The sequence below is a fragment of the Penicillium diatomitis genome, assembly GCF_028827545.1.
Source record: "Penicillium diatomitis strain IBT 30728 chromosome Unknown utg000010l_segment0_segment0, whole genome shotgun sequence".
NCBI classification, from domain to species: domain Eukaryota; kingdom Fungi; phylum Ascomycota; class Eurotiomycetes; order Eurotiales; family Aspergillaceae; genus Penicillium; species Penicillium diatomitis.
The window spans coordinates 1,934,678-1,948,087 of NW_026623182.1; the positions used below are offsets into that span (position 1 = coordinate 1,934,678).

The 13,410-nt window shown below is 52.3% G+C and overlaps 4 protein-coding genes across 4 annotated transcripts; 1 reads left to right on the forward strand and 3 right to left on the reverse strand.

The window, feature by feature from the left end:
* Window positions 1-446: 446 nt before the first annotated feature.
* Window positions 447-1,599, reverse strand: N7539_007659 (uncharacterized protein; the record flags this gene model as incomplete). The annotated part of the gene is made up of 4 exons (XM_056937260.1): window positions 447-473; window positions 557-1,054; window positions 1,120-1,343; window positions 1,455-1,599. The coding sequence occupies 4 exons, from the start codon at window positions 1,597-1,599 to the stop codon at window positions 447-449; spliced, it is 894 nt and encodes a 297-aa protein (XP_056788059.1).
* A 4,050-nt stretch (window positions 1,600-5,649) lies between these two features.
* On the reverse strand, window positions 5,650-8,185 carry abaA (transcription factor AbaA; the record flags this gene model as incomplete). The annotated part of the gene is made up of 3 exons (XM_056937261.1): window positions 5,650-7,448; window positions 7,523-7,699; window positions 7,768-8,185. The coding sequence occupies 3 exons, from the start codon at window positions 8,183-8,185 to the stop codon at window positions 5,650-5,652; spliced, it is 2,394 nt and encodes a 797-aa protein (XP_056788060.1).
* Window positions 8,186-9,006: 821 nt separating this feature from the next.
* On the reverse strand, window positions 9,007-12,306 carry mrd1 (RNA-binding ribosome biosynthesis protein MRD1; the record flags this gene model as incomplete). The annotated part of the gene is made up of 4 exons (XM_056937262.1): window positions 9,007-10,602; window positions 10,657-10,929; window positions 11,025-11,963; window positions 12,079-12,306. 4 exons carry the CDS (start codon window positions 12,304-12,306, stop codon window positions 9,007-9,009), a joined length of 3,036 nt encoding a protein of 1,011 aa, XP_056788061.1.
* A 283-nt stretch (window positions 12,307-12,589) lies between these two features.
* On the forward strand, window positions 12,590-13,234 carry N7539_007662 (dynein light chain DYN2; the record flags this gene model as incomplete). Its single annotated transcript, XM_056937263.1, has 7 exons — window positions 12,590-12,620; window positions 12,675-12,697; window positions 12,757-12,790; window positions 12,847-12,881; window positions 12,952-12,978; window positions 13,037-13,106; window positions 13,170-13,234. 7 exons carry the CDS (start codon window positions 12,590-12,592, stop codon window positions 13,232-13,234), a joined length of 285 nt encoding a protein of 94 aa, XP_056788062.1.
* Window positions 13,235-13,410: the final 176 nt, after the last annotated feature.

The window sequence follows — 13,410 nt, forward strand, 5'->3', positions numbered from 1 at the left end:
CAGACGAGACTGCATAAGAGTGGTAATTGGGCAGGTGAAGGAAAATAAGAGGTGAATCATGATCAAAAGAGGCCCGGCGGAGTTTAAAGTGGGTGCGGAGAGATTCTGATGGGCTTCTTGGCGGCTAAAACGGACGGGAAGCTCCGATGGGCCACGGGCCGAGTGTCTTGTTTGCATCACACAACTCGCGAGCAGCCTCTCGACCGTACGAGCCACAAAAAGGAAATAATGGTCAAGCAGTAGAAAGCCAATGGTGATTACTGCAGGGACAATGGCGGGTTCTATCAATCCAGTTGATCTATATTTTCATTCATCTCGTTAAGACACAATGAGGTGCCCGAAGTTCATCGAGTCGGGTCTCATCAGGGTATGTACATGTGTCCAATGGCATCGCATCCTTAAAAAACAAAACGTCGATTTTATAACCACACTTCTTCGGTCATTGCTTAGAAGATGGTGACATCGAGGCCGTACTAAATGAGGAAGAAGGAAAAATGTTAGCATAGCTTCTGCGAGCGGGCAGGATCGTGGAGTGCTCCGGGCAGTATCAACTTACGTTCTGGGGGTCGTTGAAGCGGAGGTTCTGGTTCAGGTTGCTGATGGACTCAATCTCGCTCTGGTCCAAGTCGAAGTCGGTGACCTGGAGGTTCTGAGCCAGACGGGTGGGGTCGTTGCTCTTGGGGATAACAGCGATGTTGCGCTGAGTAGCCCAGCGCAGCAGGACCTGAGCGGGGGAACGGTTGTGCTTGGAGGCAACGGAGGTGATGGCGGAGTGCTCGAACAGCTTGGGGGTGTCCTTGGCGTTCTGCATCTCCAGCTCGATGAAGCTGAGGGGACCGAAGGAGGAGTAGGCAGTGACGGCGATGCCCTCCTTCTGGGCGTAGTTGACCAGGGACTTCTGGGTGAGGTAAGGGTGGTGCTCGATCTGGAGAGTGGCGGGGCGGACGCGAGCATAGCGGAGGAGATCCATCAGCAGCTGAGGGCTGAAGTTGCTCACACCGATGCTGCGGGCGAGCTTCTTCTCAACGAGAGACTCCATGGCGGTCCAGGTGTCCTGGATGGTGGCGTTGGAGAGCTTGAGCTTGTTCTCGGCGTTGGTCCAGCCGGGGGGTAGCGGACCTCGGGTGCCACGTACTCGAGGGCGACGGGGAAGTGGACAATGTACAGGTCGAAGTAGTCGATGCCGAGGTCCTTGAGCTGCTTGCGAGCAATGGGCTCGACCTGCTCCTTGTCGTGGAAGCTGTTCCACAGCTTGGAGACGAGGAAGAGGTCCTCACGCTTGACGAGACCGTCCTTGATAGCACGGGCGACACCCTGGCCGACCTCGACCTCGTTGCCGTAGTCTAAAGTGGTAGATTGTAAGCACCTTGAATTGGAAGTGATGTGGGCGCAGGCGCCCACATGCTGATGCAGCATGCCGCGCAAGACGAGTACAAGTCGGGTTGTTCACTTACCACAGGCGCCATCGAAGAGGCGGTAACCGGCCTTGATGGCGTTGTAAACCTGGTCGGCGCAAGTGTCGTTGTTGACCTTCCACAGACCGAAGCCCACGAGAGGCATCTCGTAGCCCGAGTTCAGCTTGATGGTAGGAGTAGACATGTTGAAGGGTGTATGGGGTGTTGGTGGGAGGGAATGGAGAATGAAGGAGAAGTAATAAGAAGAGTGGTAAAAGAAGAAAGAAAAGAGCAGAGGTGAGCTGAGAGCGAGCGCAATTGAATTTAAAAGAAGCGCTTGACGCCCAAATCGACTGAATCCACTAACAGAACAAGGTCATAAAACAATAAAACCTAAAATTTAAGGGCTCATCCCAACACTTCGATTTCTTTCCTCTTTTCTCTCTTTTTTTTTTTTCTGAGTTTTTGCTCTTCTTCTCCATCGTCTGTCTTCGATTGCCCCTCACCCAAATTGCCGTCTGTAATCGTCCGACTTGGGCAGTCGCCGTCCCTCGTCACGTCTCCAACGGAGGTCACGCACAGGCTAAAGTCCGAGCTCACCTCTCCACCCTCTTCCCCTCCATTTTGCCCCTCTCGACTCACTTTCTCCTTCTCTCATCCATACTCTGGTCACTCACGACTCCACCAGTCCACAGGCTATCCAAAATGACCAACTGCTACTTCTGCCGAACCAGGAGTCCAGGACCACGAGGTGACCTCGTACGGATTCATTGATGAGCCAACCTCTGGTCCAAAGGTCAACGACATACCGGCGGTGCGCAGTAGTCATCAATTGTCCAGCCATTCATCATGCATCTCACCTGCAACCACTTGGCTTTTTTTTTCCTTCCGCCGGCCGTGCCTTGCCCCTCGTCTTCCCCAGTTCTCCACTTTACTGTTGGACCGGCCCAGCTTGAAAATGCGTACTCCCAACTTGTCCCAAGTCCACAGCCCACTTCCAGTCCGGGGGCGCTGTCCCAAGTTGTCTGACCCTCGACTCCACCAATCCCCAGTGCGTCGGCTAAAATAGTCTGCGGCTAAACTGCTCCCGTCTTTATCCCTCTTCGGGAGTACAGCGAGCACTGGCAGACTGGCAGTGCTCAATTCTTTGCTCGGTATGATTCCAGCGTCTGAAGTCCCCGACCAAAGAGAGTAGCGTGGTCTTAACACAGCCATCATATCCCACTTTCACGTGCGGGGTCCCAGTCCCTTTGCAGACGGCCATGGGTCTTTAGGAGCGCTTTCCAGTCATTATTATGATCAAAACATGGCCGTCAATGATGTGCTGGCAGATTGCAATCAACCGAAAGGGTACAGTGTGTTCCGCCCCCAAGTTTTCGAGAATTGTCCGTGGCTGTGACATGCGCGTACTCATTTGTAATACACTGCTGTAGGTTGGACAGCGTCTGCTGCCTCCTCTATAGGCCAGGACTCCAGGAGACTCAAAAGTCTAGAGCGTCCCGACGGGCGGCGAGCAAGACGATCGGGTCAACCCTCGGTCTATTCTGCAAACTCGCCCGGTTCCCCCACCAAATGGAAGCGGCAGAGAGCAAGCGCTCGCTCCAACCGACGTCATCGCTTGACTGCACTGTCGCCCGAGGGCCGTGCGTGGGGACCCCAAGACTCAAGGCACACCCGACAATGGCCTCTTTCCCAACCCGGGTGAAAGGCCCACTTGATGCGTCTCGGGCCCATTGTAATCGCCGGCGCCGGCTATATCAGTAGGAGGTGCTAAGAGAGCACACGTGTGTATAACAAGGCCAGCGCTGTCCCAGGGCTCCGACACTTGGCCGCTATCTCGGAATTGCATCAGCGACTTTTGAGTCGGACCCAACATGAGCTGCAATAAGGAAAGGAGGAGGAAAGTGGACACCGGCATGCCGATGTCTTTCGATAGGACTCCCGGCCCAATGATGGTTTACCGCCCCCCCAATTTCCTGTTTTGGCCTAAGCACTGCTCGAGTGATATCGTAGTAGAGAGCTACACACTACTACACTACGCAGGCTTCTCTTGCACGCACATTTGGACCGGTGACAGGCTGGGCCCTCACACTATTTTTCGGTCGCTCGAACGCAATCTTGGTATGTCACTCAAACAAGCCTCTGATGTCGAATAGCAACGTGGCCTCCGTCTGCGCACATCGTAGTAGGTGCTCGCATTCCACCGACATATCCCGCTCACGATATGCATTCACATGGCTCGGTTGTCAAACTCCGTCAAGGCACCCGCATTGTGCCTATCATTTAACCGACGCTCGATTGCGCGTCGGTGATGGTACATCGAAGTGGTTCTTCAGCGGACCTCCACCCGGTCTCCTCCAACGAACCGTCAGCCATACACAATTCTCATGTTCCATGAATCGGTTTCTTAGCCAATGAGGACATGGCCAATCGGATACTATGCGGCTTGGAACAGAGGTGCCCGATTTCATCTTCAATTTCTACGGTGCCTGGCGTCCATCGGATCTTGAATAGTAGAACCGCGGGCAGCAAGTGGCGGGAAAATTTGGAGACACCCTTTCGCTGCGGGGCTACTGTTTTCTCCAAAGAACAACCCCGCATTGACAAGTCGATTGCGGGACAGCCACCGCGAGCGAGAATTGGCAACAGAGTACGGACAAAGTAATCTTGGAAATGGAAAACACGGTCCACGGCTAGGTCTCCAACTACCGGCTAAATAAAAGAACTCGGATTTGTTCAGTTCTTTTCACCTTCCTTTTCAGACCCGTTTGGATTCGCGGAATTGGTTGACAACTGGACTTTGACTCCAAATGTTCAAGATTGGCAATAGTGTCTGTCGTCACGGATGATCACACTCCTTTGCCCAACCATCCACAAAATATCAGTTGAACAGTTGAATGCTGCGATCAAAACCTGGCCTCACGAAGATGACTCCTCTGGACAACCTCCAGCGCTGAGCTTGTGCCCGGATGCCGAGACATTTGCGTACCAAAACGTCAGGTAAACAAACTTCGCCTCGATTCTGCACTCTTTTGCGACAAAGACGGCGACTCTGCAGTGTTCATCGAAATATTGCGAAAAGGGAGATGAACAAATAGTCATGATTCGCACGAAAGGGTGCGCTCAAAAGAGTTCACGAAACCCTTTCGGGCAACACCGATCGGCTCAGCCAGCCCTATCCCTCAACCGAATGTGACACAAAACAGTCGCGGCGGTCGGCCGGCAACCATACTACTGGCGCGGGATTCTACCGTCCTCCTCGTGCAAATCAGCTTCTGCAAGGGGTGCTGTTTTTTTTTGCTGAGCGCGCGGCATGAAACCCCAGCCGCGTAGTGACTTGCAGAAAAAGCGCACAGAGCAACTCGGACAATTACATACATACCCGCTGACAAGTCATATGCAGAGGAACAGCAGCATGCATTTTTTTTTCTCGGGTTCGGGCTCGGGCGACCGCAGACGACAGAACGTGCATCATGCGAGTTGATGTAATGCCAGTATACACGCGAGGAACTACCTGCATCAAGACACCTCTTGCAACGAAGCATTGGATCGAATATAGTCTCCGTTGCTATTATTATCAACTCTATCGTATTATGCCTTGGAATTTCAAGGGGCGGCGCCCGCTGTCACACGAACGCGACGCGACGCGAGTGGTCTGCGATCGACAATTCCGAGACAAGACATGCCCAGGGCGGAGTTGCACCGAGATATTCTGGCAATACAATCTGCGTGAACTCGAGGTCCAAGGCTCGCGCTTCAAGGGAAGCAGCATGCATGAAACCTGAATCAAAGTCTCTCAAGTGCAGCTAAGGGGTTGAGCTAATGGGTCACTGCCAACATTTATCGGAGTTTACTTCTCCCGTTCCTGATTACACATGCAGCCGCGTGGAAGGTCTGATTGAACTTGTAGCTTTTGAAATTGAAATTATTTTCAGAGAAATGTGATATCCCGTAATGACTAGGGCTCACAAAGGATTTAGAATCGGAAGTGAAGATAGAGGGATACTGAGAATGAGACAAATCACACGTCAAAAGGTCGAAAGGCTGGGATGCAGCGAAATTGGTACATCAATGACCGATATTGAGAAGCAGAAAATGTTGCAAACACAGGAGGTATAGTAAAAACAGACAGATGATAATCCAAAGAAAAAGAAAGAAAGAAAATAGGAACAGGCAATCAATAAGAATTATCATTAGCAATAAACATTGGTGATATTTTGGCGAGCGATGCCCGGGGATAGAAAAGAAGAACAGATCACACGCCTTCCACGCTGCCGGTCTCGGCGTAGGTAGTGCTTCCATGCTCAGGGCCCGCCCCGTGCATGCTGGGATTGTTGGACATGCGTCCGACAAGCTTGTCCATGAGATCTTCGGACGGTAGGAGGCCGTCAAAGTTATGTGGTTGTTGGGACTCGCGTGGTACGGAGGCGTGGTGCTCGGATTGGTATGGGATGTGGTGATGCTGGTGGTGGTAATTATTTGTACCAACGTCTCCGGCGAGGGAGGACGAATGTGCAGCCCAGGAAGCCTGGCCGTTGTTCATGTCGTCCAGAGACTGGGTGTTTCCACCAAAGAAGCCGTTTAACACGTTGTGGCTGTCCTGTAGGTGGACATTGTGCGACTGAGATGGCACGTAGTGGCTGCCATCGTGGCTCATATAAGGTATCCCGGAGTGGGAGAGCGGCAAATCATGCATGTTCATCATCATGGACCCGCCACTAGATACATTGAGAATAGATGCCTGGGAAGTTTCGGGGGCGAGCGTGACAGGATAAGAGTCGAGTACGGACGTCACGGCTGTCTTGTCACCCATGGTGTCCTCGGGTTTGGTGATTGAGGATAAGTAATCGAGATGACTAGATGAACTGAACATGTTTGTCACGTTGTCGTGAGAGGACGAGTACATCGGCCATTGTGATTGGGCTTGGCTCGGCTGGTGATGTTGATGATGATGGAGAAGGTCATGGGGTTGTGGTGTCTGGTACACGCTCTGTGGGGGCTTGTTGAGCAGGATTGAGTCCAAGGACAAAGGGGGAAGATCCACGCCAGAGTTCGGGTGAGGGCTGTTGGTTGTAGCGCGCGCTGGAGGCGGAATCAGGCGCCTCCAGGTGGTGGTGCCGACGTCTCCAGGTCGGGTCTGGCGGAACTTCCAGACAAGAATCGCCATACGCTCGCTCTCAGAAGCCTCGCCTTGGTATTGGTTGGCGAGGCGGCGGGAGCTTGGAGGAATGGCGCGGATTTCCTGTACTGCTGAAAGAGAGCGCAGGAAGCGACGAGTACGTTCGTCGTTCTCCTGGATGCTATCGGGTTGCCCAGAGTCCTCGGCAATGCGCTTGTCTTGTGTCAGCTCGGTGAACAGTTTGGCCCACCAAGATGACTCAAACAAGGGCTTGACTTTTGTTGACTGCGGCTGGGAGAGAGGTTGGAAGCTATCTCGAGTCTCCCGACCGTCTTGATATACGCGAGTGTCACAGGTCCAATCCTCCATCTGGTTCACCATGGAGACATCTCCTGCAGTAGGATGACCATAGTCCAATTCAAGCTGAATGCCAAGCTTAGAGCCCGAGGGTGGGAAGTCTGTCATGAGCTGTAGGTTCACCTCCAACATGATGATGTCACAGTCCAAGGGGCCATCGAGCTGATCAATCAAAGAAGCCAGATGAGGGAACGAAGAACGCCAGCCATTGACGTTTTCCAAGAGCATTGGAGGAGCACTAGGATGGTGCAAATCACCTTGAAGGCGTGTGTATGTGTGAAGAGCTTTATCGATCCGATTCGCTTGTTGGGGTGCACTAACCCACATGTCGAAACCAAAGCCATGAACGTTCTTCGTGCTGACCTCCTGCATAGAGGACGGCAGGGTGTAATGAGAAGGTGGTAGATCCCCATAAGGCTGCATTGCTCTCATGTGATGGGAGTGGTACTGGGAATGACTATGGACACCATAGGGATTTGCTGTCGCCTGATGATCGACGGAGGCCCGCCATTTAGGGCCAGCTGCTGACATGTGCGCGCTGGAGCGCTCAGTAGACTGTTCACGAACAAGGCGCTCCCCTGTTATATGGTAGTATCAGTACACTGAACATCGTTCCGAGCAATTAGCTTCCATATATGGGATTGTCACTCACAATCCGGGTCACCCTTCAAGAAAGAATCAAGTACTTGGAGATGACTGGAGACCTGTTTCCTGGTCCTTCGCTTGCCAGTCAACTTGAAAATGTACTCCGCAATGAGCTCGTTTCGTCCATAGGATTTGCCACGCTCAGACCACTTTCTCCTGCCCATGGGGGGATTGGCCTCCAAAGCTATAATATTGTTGGAGGTGTCAGTACGATGGCACAGGTCTCGTTGTGGGTTTGGACTTGAGTCTTACCTTGCTGAAAAGCATCTTCCAGTTCGTCGGACCAGACAGGCTCGCCGTCTTTACCAGTGTCTCGCCGAGGACGAGCCCGATACTCCAAGTATTTTTGGGACTTGAGGTAGCTTCGTCGTTCCCGTCGAGGTGCCATGTTTGGCCCAACGGGGTTGAGTCGACGGATCCTCCGGGCATGCAGTCGAGCGGCCACAGCTTGTTGATGAGCCGGATGGGCAGCAACTGAATGCTGAGGATACTTGTAGGCCAAGTGCTGAAGATGATCATCTCGGCCAACATGATTGTGGACAAGACCGTCTGAATATGACTGAACATTTCCAGACGTGTTCTGAAGGGCCCGCTCTGAGTGGCTACCCACGCCCTCCAAGGACGATTGATGCTGAGGCACAAGGCACTCGGGTTGCCAGTTGGCAGCCATGGAGCGTGGCAAGGACGGGCTTCACCCAAAAGAATGACAGATTCCAAAGAGGAGGGGAAACTGAGAGGCGCCGCCGAATGCTTACTGCCTGGTGAAGAACGCAGAGGTTTGAAGAGAATGTCAGAACCTGGGAGAGAGAATGTGAGAGCGAGCGCGATGGTGTTTATAGGGAAGCATACTTCCCACCCCGTTGGAGAGGGGTGGTACTCCTCGTCCCAGTGGTAGCATTGCTAGACTGCTCTTCAGGTTCGATCAAGCCTGGCATCACGTCCCTCGAACGCCAACGTTGACCCTCCTAGAACACCGATCCTGTGTACCACCGAGCCTTCGTCGCGTCCAGGCACTCAACGCGGAGCAGACTAGGACGAAACTCGTTGTTCATCCTTGCCGCAGCAAATCAGGAGACCAGAAAGGGCACGATTTGAAGGAAGTGCTCCCCGCACGCAAGGGATGCTTGGACGGCCACGATCCAGTCATGAGCGGTTCGGAGATTTTGCAGAGCACGAAGCAATTCTCGAGCACCATCTCCCTGGCCATTGTTGACAATCATCAACTCATCCCAGTGGCAATTGAAGGTCAACAGGAATGCTGAGCCATGGACGAACACTCCCTATTTGCTCGAAAGGTCAACTCGAAAGATCAAGAATGCAACACCACCTCAACAGCAATCGGCGCTGGAATGTAGGCTTTCCCCAAAGGACCATGAGATTGGTCCGCTCACTATCGTATAGCATTGGTCAAATCGCTCATCTTGCTCTTTTCCCCATTTGACACGATCGGTGGATGTGTGCTCTTCGGTCTAGAGTTTGTGAAGACGGGGTTCAGTGAGGCAGGCAGTAGGACTCAGGGCGGGAGACCTTGACTAGGAGGGTTGTAAAGGGCAAAAAGGGAATCCCGCAGTAGGGCACGTTTAGAAAGGCACACGAGCTAAGGCGGATCTCAACTAATGCGGGCGTCAACTTGACAGCCGCAGGAACGTGTTCGGGGGTATCTCTTTTCTCTGAATAAAAGTGCAGGTACATAATTGACAGGATCCAAGGATTAGTCCAACAAAGCGTGGATTGTGTGTAGAGAGTCTCGTCCTTCTTCCCCCACCACGCAAGGGATGCTCCAGTTTGACCGGCTCTTGACCAATCCCAAATCCCCAGGGCGATCTCTCTCCTCGAGGAGGAACTGGCCTCAAAAGGGTCAGGACAACGGAATTTTAGGCCTCGTCCTCCTCTCCTCCCCCCTACAGTGAACTTCTTACGGCCTCCGCTGGTAAGTTGTTGGAGCTTGACTCGGTCCACCTGCTCTCCCACCTTCTTCTCAATCTTTGCAATCTCCTCCTCGGCATCGATTGCTTCTTCATTGGCGAATTCCAAAACAAGTCGGCGGCCGAGCAAATGCGTGTTCTTCAATGCGTCCATGGCGTTTTCGGCTTCCCGAGCACTGATAAAGTCTGCAAAACCGAAACCGCGAGCCGAACGGTCAAACTTCTGCGGTACTCGCACGGAACGAAGTTGACCATAGGCTCCAAACAACGCACGGATGTCTTTCTTGGTGACTTGGAATGGCAAGTTCTTGATGATGATCTTAGTTCTTCGGGCGGCAACCTTCTTGGCTGTATCCTCTCGCCTCCTTTCTTCGGCGGCGTCCATGCCCTTGTGAGAAGCGCGAATGACAAGCTCATGTTGATCGAGCTTGTATCCATTCATAGCCGCAAGAGCTGCCTGAGCTTGCGCCTTGGTTCTGAATTCTGCAAATCCGAAGCCCATGCTGAGTGTTTGGCCAGGCCTCTTGGGGTCAGGCTTGGTCTTGATGCGGCCGGTGACAAATCCATCCAGCGGACGGAAGACCTCCAAGAACCGTTCATTGGTAGTTGTAAAGTTCAAGTTCTTGACAAACAGAGTAGAAGTGATGCCCGTGTCAGGCTCATCCGCGGCAAAGGTATCTGATGTGGAGAATCCTTGCGACTTGGCCTGGACCTCGGGCACAGTAGATGTTTGCGCAGTTCCGTCGAATAGGTTCTTCGGGGCCTTCTCCAAAAAGAGGATAGAATCGCCGATTTTCCGGTAAGCAAGGCCCTTGAACGCAGCTTGAGCTTGGTCGGGCCTGGCAAACTCCACGATAGCGATGGTGCCGCTCGGGGGCATGAGAAGCCGAAGGATCTGACCATAAGGCTCAAACAAGCTTCGCAGTTCCGCAGACTTGACGCCAAAGGAGAAGTTCTTGACCAGAATGGCGGTATTCCCCCGCTCCCGTTCCTTGAATGCGTCGATGTTGACACCGTTTGACGCAAAATAGGCCTTCGTTTCTTGGATGACGTGAGTTTCGGCGTGCGCCTGTTTGACAGCGGCATCGGAAGACGTTGGGTCGAGAAGTTCCGCTTTACTGACACCGAGCCTGTCGGCGACTGAAGACATGACAGCGTCGGCCTACACGTCTATTAGTATATAGCAGGACGTCTTACGGACGGAGGCTAAACTCACATTCATGTACAAAGAATTCCAACTAAAAGTGGACGAAGTGGCACCCAATTTACGTTTTATTTGCTTTTGTTTCTTCAAAGGGAGTTTGGACAGTTCCACATCGTCAATTTTGTAGGTTTTCTTTGCCGTTGCGGGCAGAATGTGTAATAAACGACCCTGAAAATGCTTCCCATCCAGAGCCTGATATGCCTCGATGGCCGCATCAGCGTTCGTGTACTGGATGTACGCAAAGCCTTTGCTGGTTTCAGTCCGAGTGTCAAAAGCAACGTGAATCTATCTCATAATCAGCACACGATCCGGAAGGAAGTTTGAATCGGTTGTTCAGTGAGGTTGGAATAAGGCTCTTCAGCAAACCGAGAAGCATCTACTAAAATCTCTCGCCTGGTGACATCATTTGCTTTTGCATAAGCTGTCCCTATCAGGATGATCATCATACGAGCACTCTGCCAGAGCATGCGCGATTGCACATGGTAGCACGACGGGGAAATGTGGGTAGGGGCATTTGAATCAGGACGAAGGAAGGGATCACAAACCTCATCAAGTTTCCCAAACGGAGCAAAGATCGGCTCGAGGTCCGCATCAGTGATATCGTACGCCAGATTCCGGAGAAAGAGACGCGCAGAATCACGAATGAGCTCAACGTTTGGGTCGGGTTTTCCGGGCTCAGGCGAGGGCTCGCCAGTGTCAGCGTCCTGCATGGAGATGTCCTGACGTTCCGACTGAGGCTGGATTCCTGCGTCGAAGACGGTTGTCCGAGACTCCTCCTGTTCAGAAACCGGTGATTCAGCGGGCCGGGTAGCCTTCTGCTGGTCAAAATCAGCCTGCTCCTCCTCGTCAAGAAGACCGAGGAGACGGCTGGTCTTGGACCGCAGCCAGTCACTGTCTGATACAGGAGCTGCCTCCCCTGAGGCAGACTGCGATTCATCAGGTTGTTCCGAGGTTTCCACAGGACTTCCTTCTGAATCGATTTTCTCTGGAATTTCGACTTGACGATCCTCCACTTGATTGACTGGTTCTTGCACACGTGCCTTTTTGGGCTGTGAAGGAAGTTCTTCAGTCGGCCTAGATTCAGGGATCTGTGAATTAGTTGGGGTCGCGGCTTGCTCGGCCGCCAAAGCCATTGCTGTGGTATCATCATTTGCCCATGTTCTTGTCTTAGAAGCCTGTGTCAAGGCAAGATACTCCTGCAACTTGGGGTCCTGGCGCTGAGCATCGGCCTCACGTTTACGCTTGAGCACATTCTCCACATCATTGCTGGCATCCATCCTTTTCGTAGGGTGCGATCGCCCTGCAGGTTGAGAATCAATCTACGGTCATACTGGTCAGTCTCAAGAAAAACTGAACTGGTCAGCGGGGAACGCAGGCACAAAAGAGAGGGAGAAAGACATGAGGCAGCGTCAGCTGGCGGAAGTGGCCACATACCGGTCGAGCAAGATCTACCGAGATCCTGGACATTTTCATGTACGTTCTGTTGAAGTACTTGACGGCCTCCAGGGCGGCTTCATTGCTTTTGAACCCAACGAATCCCATTCGCCTCTTGGGCAAGACATGAGCATCTGTCACTGTGAAACGGCCAGCAAAATGACTGCGAAGCTGCTCATTTGAGCAGGTAGGCGGAAGCCCACTGACAAACACCCTGGTATTCTCCATGATGACTGTTCGCTGCTGCAAAAAGGCTTCAGCGAGTGTGGTCGAAGGCAAGAAGCAAGCAGAAAAAAAAATTCTTGCGTCTTGTACGCCGCGGGCGGTAAGACGGGATCCACCTACTTGTGGAGCACTAGCCTAGAATATTCCGGCAATTAGTAGTCACCTGGGTCGAGGCGGTGAACCCCAATATCGGTCGCGACGCTATCACGCCCGAAGCGCCATTGAGCTCTCCCAAACGATAACAGCACCTTCCGACAAGCGCAGGTTCTGCGACAACATTTCAAAAATGGCAACCGAGAAGAAAGAGAAGATGGAGGGTCAGTCAAACCTGAGAAAGTCTGCAGGGAACGTACTAACCGGATTCTAAACAGCTCAAATCAAGTCCGTCGACATGGTATGCGAAAATAAACCGTTGTGAACTGGGGAGTCTGAGGTCTCACAACTATTCATTAGACGGAGGACATGCAGCAAGAAGCTATCGCCCTTGGTATGAGCACGATCAATTGTTTTCTATCGGGAAATCCTCAGCTGATGGAGTTTTAGCGATCGAGGCCATGGAGAAGTATCACATTGAAAAGGTATGTGCGCCCTAAACTCTCAGGCGCTCTTTGAAGGTGGGAACGTGAGGCTAATACGACAACCTCGCAGGATATTGCCCAGTACATCAAGAAAGAAGTTCGTCGCCGGCCATCGTACACCTTCCCGTCGTTACAGGCGCTGATGAGTAGTCCAGTTTGATTCGCGAAAGGGCGCTACTTGGCATTGTGTTGTCGGCCGCAACTTTGGAAGCTTCGTCACTCATGGTCAGTCCAATGGTATCATGATGAGGTCTTGCGATTGTCAGAGCTAACATGCTTGCTGTACAGAAACGAAGCATTTTATCTACTTCTATCTCGGCCACTGCGCGATTCTACTTTTCAAGACCCAATAAACAGACACGCTTATTGTCCAGAGATCAACACCCCGTTTGTTCCTTGGCTTGTGAGCGACCGATCCGAGTCTACTCCGCTGCCAATGATTCCCTTTCCCGTCGAAAATTTTGTAGCATGTTTTTCTCGCTTACATGCTAAAATAATCCTTGTTCCAAACCCCCCACGTTGTATCTGT